The 10,311-nt window shown below is 41.3% G+C and overlaps 1 protein-coding gene across 1 annotated transcript in view; it reads left to right on the top strand.

The window, feature by feature from the left end:
• Nucleotides 1–1,628: 1,628 nt before the first annotated feature.
• Nucleotides 1,629–10,311, top strand: part of TBCA (tubulin folding cofactor A) — a 27,291-nt gene continuing 18,608 nt past the window's right edge. The window contains exon 1 of the mRNA XM_066180769.1: nucleotides 1,629–1,734. Within this exon, the coding sequence (XP_066036866.1) occupies nucleotides 1,682–1,734 (53 nt within the window). The 5' untranslated portion in view covers nucleotides 1,629–1,681. The remainder of the gene's footprint in view (nucleotides 1,735–10,311) is intronic.

The raw sequence follows: 10,311 nt of genomic DNA, 5'->3' as shown, positions 1-10,311 counted from the left end.
GACCTTAGGAGCTGGTTTTTATCCAGGAACGTATACCCTTAAGTGGTTAGCCTCTTCTAAGTATAGCTATAAAAGGAAAACAGCCCTTGAACCAGCAGTCGATTTTAACTTTAGGACGGAGCTGCCACTGTCAATCTTGCCTCTTTATAGCTTTTACCAACCATCCAACACTAAGGGGACAGACAGGTTCTTTTAGAGATCCTTGGCTGAACTATGACAACACTAAGTTGTAGTGTTTAACACTTAGTTTAACCACTATACAATAGATTAACAATTAAAGTTTTATTTTCCTTAGCAGGATTTCACTATTAGTATAGCACAGAATTAATTATGAGAATAACACCGGATATCTATGAACAGAATTACACACAGAATGGGCCAGGTTGTAATGGACCACAGCAGGCCATCTGGTCCAACCTCCCTGCTCAAGGGGATCATCTCAGCCCACACGGCTCAGGATTGTGTCCTGGAAGCTCTTGAGTATCCCCACTGTGGGAGACTCCACACCCTCTCGGGTCAGTCTGTTCCAGGGATCAGTCACCCACACAGTAAAGCAGTTCTTCCTCATGCTGAGGTGGAATTTCCTGTGCATCAGTGTCTGTCCATTGCCTCTTGTTCCACAGCTCAGCACCATAGAGAGGAGCCTGGATCCATCCTCTTGACACCCTCCTTTTAGATACTTATAGACATTTATGGGGTCTTCTCTCAGTTGTCTCTTGTCAACTCAATGTAGTGCAATCTCTAAGTAGTAAAATACACAATTTATTATACAATTTCATTTATGATTTCTGTTCACATGTACCCTGTGTAGACTGGGTTGGATCACAGCACACTGTTTAAAGTATCAATATAACAATCATAATCTATATTTGAAAATCATATAGAAGAACATAAGCCACTGCCTCAATCCTCAGAGGAAGCAGATGAAGGCAGAGGTGTCTCTGGCCATTGGGATGTCCCCGGTCTGACTGACCAGTGACGGCTCTGGTCTGAGTTCCTCCTCAGGAGCCGTGAAAGGTGGGATTGGAGAGACTGCTCTGGGGCGGCAGGCACTGCAGGCAGGCACTGCTCTGGGGCTGCAGGCACTGCACGCAGGCAGTGCTGTGGGGCTGCAGGCAGGCACTTCTCTGGGGCTGCAGCTTCCCAATGCTACAACAGGGTCACCCACAGCACTGGGCTGGCCGGCTGTTGGGACATGCAGGCGAGGGGCGGAGTAATCGGCCTGGTGCCGAGGAACCTTGAGGCCAGTGCAATGGGGTAAAGAAATCCGTTTGGTTTGTCTTCTTGGTGCACAGGGCTTCCAGGGCCTGATAACGGGGGGAGAGGGCACAAACACGCCACCAAAGAATGGCTGCTTGCCTTGTGAAATGGCGTTAATCAGGCGGGCCCCCTTAACAGGGGTGGGGTGCGGGCGGTGCCGGTCACCCTCCAGCCCAACAACATCACGGCACCGGTGGGAGCCGCGACAGACCACTCCCAGCGCTCCCCCGGCAGCCGCACAGACCCGCGCGGCCCCGGGCGGACCCCGCAGGCCGGCCCCGCCCCGCCGCCCGGCCACCTCCACTGCGCCGGGGCGGGGGGGAGGCGCGGGGCCCCCGCCCGCTCCGGTGGTTCCGCCCGGGCTGGCGGCTGGGCGCATGCGCGGCGCGGAGCTGCGCAGTCACGGCGCCCGCCCGCCGCCATGGCCGACCCGCGCCTCCGGCAGATCAAGATCAAGACCGGCGTCGTGAGGCGGTGAGTGGCGGCCGGGGCATGGCCGGACCGAGGGGCCGCAGCGGGGATCCGTGCGGGACCGGCCGTGCCGGGCACGGGGCAAGGGCGTGCGGCGCGGGGTGGGTGGGCTGTGGCGGAGAGCGGCCCGGGCACGGGCGGGCGCTGCTCGCCTGCCGCCGTCGGGAACAGGCCCCGGTGTTCCGGGATGCGGTCACACGCCAGTTTCGTTCCCTTTCGGTGGTGCCTCTGGGAGTCGAGGGGGGTCACCCAGCCCCCTCGGTGTGCGGGGCAGTCTCGCCTCATACCTTGCCGAGGTATGACGCCTCAGATGGTTTTTGTTTTTTGTTGGGTTTTTTTGTTGTTGTTGTTGTTGGTTTGGGGTTTTGTTTTGTTTTTGTTGGGGTTTTTTGGTGTTGTTTTTTTTTTAATAACCAAAGCTGCTGTTGAACATTTCTGGTTCAGAAGTTGCAGAACCAGTGGCATCACAGAAGCAATTAGGTTGAAGAAGACCTCTGAGATCATCGAGTCCAACCTGTGGCCAAACACCACCACCTTGTTAACGAGACCATAGCACTCCAGTCATTCCTAAAACTCCTCCAGGAATGGGGACTCCACCACCTCCCTGGGCAGCCCTGGTACATTCGTCACCAGAGCCTTGATCTGCCCTTGTCTTAAAAGAGTCGTAGTTTTTAAGGAAAGTGTATCTGTCAGGATCACTCTTACTGTAGTTTTAAACACTGTTTGAAGTGTCATGGTCGTGGTGGGGTGTATTGGGGCTACAAAGACTCTGCTGGCCCAGGCCGGGACAAGAATTAATTAGTGTGTGTGCTGGATGAGGGTGTTAAATAATGCAGTTTCGTACAGTGAACTTCATGTTATGGCTTCGCAAATTCCTGTCAATAAGAGATGCACGTCTTCTCATGCTTGATTGACTTTGAAAGGTCAGACTTTGAAGACTATAAAAATTGCCTCTGTTGGTGTTAGTTAAAGGCGCTTCAGGATTTCTCTGAGCGCAGGAGCAAATGTGCATTTCAGAGCTGGTACAAAGAAAGGATGAAGACGTTTAGGTGAAGAATACAGATGCAGTCAGCAGGATTCAGATTTGCTTTTGGTGAACGTCCATGTGAATAAGCCAGTAAACTTGTCTTGAGTGTGTAATGCAGTGGCAACAAGCTCTGTCCTACAGTATCTACGGTTGCTCTGCAGCAGCAGGCATTCTTTAACTGAAGGTAACTTTAAAAAAAAAAAAGAAAGGGAGAAAAGGAATGTTATCTTTAGTCCCTGTGGGGACACGATACAGCAGCAGCTCCCAGTTCTGTGCCAGCTGCACGCAGATACAAGAGGAGTCTGGCTCTGTCCTATCCCAGCCTTCCTTCTCTGACCAGAAGCCTGGTTATGCATTCTGCTACAGTGGACATTCTTGTGTCAACTTGGGAACATTAACATTGTCCTCTTATTTTAAACTAGAACAACTCCATATTAAAAAAAAAACACTCCTTTTTTTTTTTTTTCCTGGTGCATGAGATGACTTGCATAGAGGCTTATTAAGCATTCTGTAAAGTGATTGACTTAGCACTTCAGCTAATTTTCATTAGATTTTTTTCTGTTTTCAGTTTAGAAAAGCACCTTAAATCTAGCATGTACTACTGATTTCCAACCATATTCAGTGCTCAGGCTTTAAAGATATATAAAAAAAAAGGTAGAGGTCAAGATATGGAGATAGATTAGGATATAGAGAGTTTTTTAGACATTTCATTTGACTTGTGTTAATCATCTGTTTCTAGCATTTTTTTTTCGTTAGTTACCTAGCTTGTCACTTTTTTCCACACTAAGAATGAAGCAGCTGTTCTGCTTTGGGGTCTTGTTTTGGGTTTTTTTGTTTGTTTTTGTTTTTTGGGGTTTGTTTATTTGTTTGTTTGTTTGTTTTTAAGCTGTAAGTCATAAATTCTTTGTGTACTTCTCTCAAGAGGCTGTATTTTAGGTTGTAGGTAATACACTTGCTTGCACATTTCTTACATTGCTGTGTATCAGTGAAAGAAATTAAAACTGGAAACAGGGACATCTTCTGCTTTTTTTGGCAAATCTGATAGCCAGGCTCTTAGTGATTTTATACTTTCAACAGTTTGTAATTCAAAAGAAGTGGATTTGATGAGTAGTAATGTTTTCTGTATATGTGGCTTATGTCCTAGCAAGCAATGCTTTTCATTTAATCACTTCAAAATAGTTTTACTCTCAGTAAATCCAAACAACTGCCCACTGGGTAGTGAGAGAATTGACATGGGGGAAAAAAGAACCTTCTAAAATACTTTATTTGCATTTCAGATTGGAAATCATTTTAAAAACCGATGCAAACAAAGTAAGTCGGGTTGCCTGAAAATAGCACTGACATTTGCCCATAGTTTCCATCTGATTAAGTGGAAGTGACACGAGTAGATTAGAATGAGACTAAGACAATTCACATTGCAATTGTGTTAGTTTAACTTTAACAATCTTTTAACATGCTTGTTTAAATGTGGCTGACATACCATAATTACAAATCTACAAGCCTTGATTATAGAATTTTATATCATGAACCTATGGGGAAAGTGTATTGATTTTTTGTGAAGCAATTCCTTCTTTTTTTAAATTGACCATTCTAAAACTGTGGTATCTTCGCAAGATTGCCTGCTGCACTGGTGGTGATACTGTTTTTTCTCTTTGTGAAATAGCATCATACTGCAAAGCAATTTACACTGATTGTCCCCCTCTCGCCAAGCACAGGAAGTTCTGCAAATTACACAAAATTGTTGGTCTGATTTTGAATACAAATGTGAACAATTACCTTAAATTGAATTATTTTACTGGTGAGTTCAGGATATATTTTGTGCAAGAGAAGTATGAAGAATGCAAAGACTCCTTTTGCTTGTTCACTGTATGATTGCTAATTCAAGCACAAAACTAGTTTGTGTTCTTGATTATTAAGAAATTTGCTATTTCTGGTGTGAGTCAGGAATTTCCATCTTCTGTCCACCATATGAGGTGTGGTTGCTTTCTTGCTTGTTGCCCATTAGCCACAGACCCTCACTTGGACTGACAGCACCCATGTATTGATAAGAAACTAAGGTCTCTATTCTTTATTCTTGTTATAATTAGAAGACTATTCTGTTATACTGTTTGTTAGCTCAGTTAATGGGAAGGGCTAGGATATCTTATGTTATTTGGGTGTTGAGGAATGATCTGCAGAGGTGCTCAGCGATAAAGTGATTTAACGTGTGTACACTGTGCATCTGAGAGCTCAGGGATTCAGGAGTGTGCACACACCGAATGCTCTGTTGGATGCAGGCTGACTCCCAAAGCCACTATTTCTGAAGGGTTAAATAACCCTTCTCAGAGTGCAGATTGTGCATCTGTTGCCCAGGGCTGTCACCAGCTCAGTCCTGAAGTCGTAAATTTAGATTCAGTGTGGTCCAGAGCTACTTAGATACATATTAAATACATATTGTCCTGCTCTTGGCATCGGGATCTGATACACAAAGTCTTGAGTTGGCCCTGAGTTTGAAGAATGCTTAAAATCTTTGAGGCTTACTAACACAGTCTCTTTCCCACATAAACCTGCTACTTTATGTGGTCTGAGGAAAGAGTGCACCTGCATTTACAAGTTGTCTGAGGTAACATCCGTGACATGCAGCGTCACCAACCTGGATAATTAGTTGGAAGGTCTAGAAACAAACCTTCTTTCTTTTTTTCCTATTTCTCTGATTCTTTTCAATACAAGTTTTCTTTTAACTTCACAGTAACAAACATACCCACACATATCTTAAGCTGTGACAGAAGCACAGTTGTTGCTTTGGAAATTGCATAGTGTGTGTGTGTGTTTGTTTGTTTGTTTTTAATGGGTTTGATTCCACTTGTTATTGTGCCTTTAAAGCAGACCTAAGTAATTAATTTTGAGAAATATTTCACAAATTTAAACTAGTAATGATCAGGTCTGTAAAAGATTCTGTCACATACCTTCTTCCATCCCATTAGCTCTTTTAAAAAAATCTGGCATCTCAGGTTTTTTGTGTTTACCATTATCTTCTGCCCCCTGAGGCAAAACTGTCTCCTGCATGTCAATGCTCAGTATAATAATCTATTAATGTTATCATTTTAACTGGCAAATTAAAAAATCCAAGCAGGTTTATGACCATAACTGTTGTTAGTGATACAGTATTAAGGTGGAAAGCATTTTTTTCCTTTTTAAAAATTTTCATTTGGGTGCGAAAATGTCCAAAACTTTGGCTTTTAACCTTCAGTTATTTAAGCAGTCTTTCAAAAGTTTGGAGGTACAGTAGTTCCAGTTGCTTGGTAGTACCAGTTTGGTGGCTTTATGCACATGTGTAGTGCTCTTGTCTTTATTTTTCTTCATGGCGTGGAGCCAAATACTCACCTGTGTGGATAAGACAGGTACAAATAATTATTTTCTGTTGAATTAGAATGTGGATCCATGGGAAATGTAGAAAAATTGTATTGAATTTATCATGGTGCTTTGTATGCAGGAGGTGAATTACAGCTGTGCTGACAACCATTATCCATCCTGGCTTGGCTTTAAGTATTATGGAATTATATGTGTCATATAGGTGGAAATCTCATTCAAGACCACAAGGTCCATTGTTTTTTCTTTTAATTGTAGTAAGTCTTTCTGATGCATTGTGAATTGCCTATGCACGTAATATGACGGCAATTCTATTTAATTTTTCTCATTATTGTAGCACTTACAGTTACTCCCAGCTGGGAGGGGCCGAGAGGGGAGGAAGTAGATTCTTCTAGATTCAAATCTCCTAGTAGATTTGGGTTTTTTCTCCAAAACAAAAAAGCCTTGAGTGAAGATGATGCCTGGGTTGTAAAGGGAAAATAAAGTGAAGATCTTTGGCAAACCAAATTGTTTCCACATCAGAGGCTTCATTTCTTCTTCTTCTCTAAAACTGAAGTTTTTGGGCTCCTTAGCATTTACAACTTTCAGTAGAGGCAAGAACAAGTGGAGCCATGAAGATTCAGAGAGACCTCTAGTAACACAGATGATACAAACGTTTTTAACTTGACAAGTAATTTTTAACTTGTAATAATTTTCTGACTTAAAAAATCATGTATCTGATTTTCATCTTTTTTACAGTAGTAATCCTTGAGAAAACCCAAGCTTGCAAAATTACCCTGAAATGTCATGGTAAATCTGTAACAGTTCTGTAAGCTGTTAGATGTAGAAGGGGCCAAAAATTATGCATATACTTGTGTATTGTTACATCTTGAGTCTTAAAAGAGAAAATTTGTCTTTGGTGATGGTTTTGTTGCTAGAAGAAGAAAATAAACTCTCATAAACTTGGTATCCTGTCTCAATCAGAAAGTAAATACTCACGGCTAAGACAACATGGCAGTTTGCATACCTGGGTCAGGGACTGTATTTCTTCATCCTTCCTTGGCTTTTTCTCTTGGGCCCTTTAGTCTGTAAAGTTTGTATCCTTATGTAGCCCTAGTGAGCCTAAGAGTGTCTGTAAGTAAAATTTGCAGATTTAGGGACCTTGTATTTTAAACTCTGCAGGTAGTGTTTAGCTTATTGCCAGTGTTACTGCAGTTGCTCAATTACTTGTCTTACAATTATGCATAGTGTTAATATGTTATACTATAAGAAAAATTACTATTGTACTATTAATATTAATATGAACATTTACTATGATAAATTTATTACACTATAAGGAAAAAAAGTTGTACCTTGTACAGTTACACTATTATGGACTTGTAAGTTTGAACAGGTATCTCATTATCTAGTCAATAAATACTGTCACTCTGTGCTCTTAGGCTGAATCCATGGCGTATTAGCATGTACAGTGGTTAATGTAACATTAGTTACATCTGAGGAGATGCATGGCCTTTCAGTAGTGAATTTGCTTAACAGCAAAACTGAGCAGTTCCCCCTCATCTTCAGAGCTCTACTTGCTCAGTCCATCCAGGAAAATACTACTTGTGTTGATTTTTGTAATACTGCAGAGAAGTCTATATTTGGTGGTTTAAGCACACAGGGGCTTGTGTAGAATCTGAATTGTCACCAACTGTTGGATGTTGGAGAACATTGGGAGTAGTAGCATGTACTTGTTCTGGCCTTGTACTATTTTACCACTTTTATTCTAGGCATCCTTTAGTAGTTCCTGTCTGGGACTGTGGAAGAAGGTAGAATTTTTGTCTATGGATGGAGGATCTTAATTTCATACTGCATGGAGAAGACCCCCACTGTGTGTAATTTTTTTCATCTGTCAAACCTCAGATAAACTGGCCTTATGATTGGAGAGGTAGATCTGCTTGCTACTGCTCATGATGCAGCTACAGGAGATGGTAGTACTGATGTGGATGGACTGGAGTAAGAATGTAGGTGCCTTCGTGGGGTGAGAGACAAGGGCCATTTGGGCTCCTTCTGCAGCAGCCAGGAGTTAGAACAGCACCTGCAGCTCTGCACCCTCTGGGTGAAGTCCCTTGAGAAATCAAAGGGGTGCAGTCCCTTGAGAAATCAAAGTGATCCTAAATATGGAGATCTCATTTCCCTCTCCCCTTCTGGTTCCCTGGTTTCTGATGCTAGTCAAATGTTTTGCTGAGCTCACTCAATTTGGTTAACACATGAGAAAAACTGTCATGTTGTTTGTTTGGGCTTTGGTTTGTTTGGGGCTTGTTTGTTTTGGTTTTGTTGTTTTTTATTTTGGAGGGAGTGATTGTTGTTTTCTCCGTTGGATTTTCTTTTTGTTTCGTTCATTGTCTTAATTTCCTGCAGTTTTGGTATGGAGAGATCGCTTGAACATTAGTGCTGGCAGAGGAGTGTGCTAGAGCCAGGGAGGGGAAGACTTCTGTTCACCAGTGGTCAGTTTTTTACTATCTCAAACCATCTTGTGTTACTTTGCTCTTCAGGTTGGGGAGCTGAAGTGAGGGACAGAGAGTGAGTAAAGGAAAATGGACAAGGAAGTAAATCATAAGGACATGGAAAGGACTTTTTTTCTCCTTCTACCTTTTGGCTGTTCTACCTTTGGGCTCTTCTGGGTTTAGTCTCTGGCTTTAAAATAACAAAACTGTTTCTTACAGAAAAAAAAAAAACAAAAATTGTCAAATTATTAAGTGTTAAGTAATGTGAAAGTCAAATGTTTAAAGAATTTTAAAAGGGCAGCAGCCATAGCTAGGAGCTAACCTCTTGTCTGTAAAACACATTTATGGTTTAGTTTTGTTTTTCAGTGATAAAAAGTCTTTAACTTGATTTCTAGAGGCAGGTATACCACCAGAAATGTCACTTTATTTGTTTCTTTATATTCTTTCCCTAGTAGTTAACTACTGACTGGCAGTAGAGGCAAGGTGTAGAATAACTGGATCTTACATTTCTGCTTTTTCGTTGTGAAAGACTGGGAGCTTCTAGTAAAATACTCTTACTCTGTTTGGGTTATTTTCATCTGTTGTTTCTAGGATATAGACCCCTTCTCCAGGGTCCATGAAAAATAACTAAGGACAGCAAGTTTGTTGTCACTAGATTTAAGTCAAGCATGTGGGAGCCTTCACTTCAGTTGAACATTTATGTATAGCTGAAAAAGAGCTAATATAAATGAAGACTTGAAGAATGAGGATAAGCTAATACTTACTCTATGCAGTTTGTCAGTTTTTGCTTCTTAAACATTTGGTGTTTGGAAAGGAAGGACTTGAGAATTTTTGGTTCATAGACATATTTTTATGGGGGGAAAACAAAAATTTTGTCACTAGGTGATACCATAATTATTTGTCATGTGCCTCAAATCAAAAGCTCTTGTATACTTCGTGATAGTTTGTGGAACTGCTAGCACTTGCTAGAAAGCAAAATGGTATGTATAGACTGCAATAAAATATATTAAAAAATGAAACTTCTTTACAGATCTTGTGGTTTTTTAACATCTGACCAAATATTGGTCAAATGTGGCAAAATATTTTATAGCATTATTTAATTGACTCTTTGTTCTAGTATTTAGATAACTTACTCTTCACAGAAATGGTTATTTAAAAAAAAAATGCTGTCTTAAAATTTGAGGCCTTATTTTGAAACTCCAGGATAAAAAAGGAAGAGTAAAGTGTAAATAACACTCTAATGTCCAAAGGAAATACTGAATCTCTGTAGAGAATAAAAAGGACAAATCTATATTGGCTTTGAATGTGACTTAGCCTGTGCAATAAGAAATTGATTATTTAGATATTTTGTAGACATGCTGGGTAAAACTGGACTTGGGCAGGTTTCTCTATCCACTTCTCTAAGACTTTTCTGCATTTCCAGAACAGATCAACCTTACATGTACACTGTATATTATAAAACTATAGTCAGTGATTTGCAAATATAATTCAGAAAATGATGACACTTAGGAATTTGTGGATGTTAGCTATACAGTACCAAATCAAGCCTTTGTTTTATTGGGCTGTGATATCTTGGATTGAACATAAGAATATCTTCAAGCCTTCCAAATAGTATTTTTCTACAACAGTTTTTGGCACTAGAAAGTGCACAGAACCATAATGTCACACAGGTGGTGTGCTGGTTTTTACACAGCCTGGTTTTTGTTAGCAGGAGGCCCACAGAGGTGGCTTCTGTGGGAA

The sequence above is a fragment of the Chamaea fasciata genome, unplaced genomic scaffold (assembly GCF_029207755.1).
Source record: "Chamaea fasciata isolate MVZ Bird 193981 ecotype frontalis unplaced genomic scaffold, bChaFas1.0.hap1 SCAF_4, whole genome shotgun sequence".
NCBI classification, from domain to species: Eukaryota; Metazoa; Chordata; class Aves; order Passeriformes; family Sylviidae; genus Chamaea; species Chamaea fasciata.
This window is presented reverse-complemented; position numbering and strand designations above follow the sequence as displayed.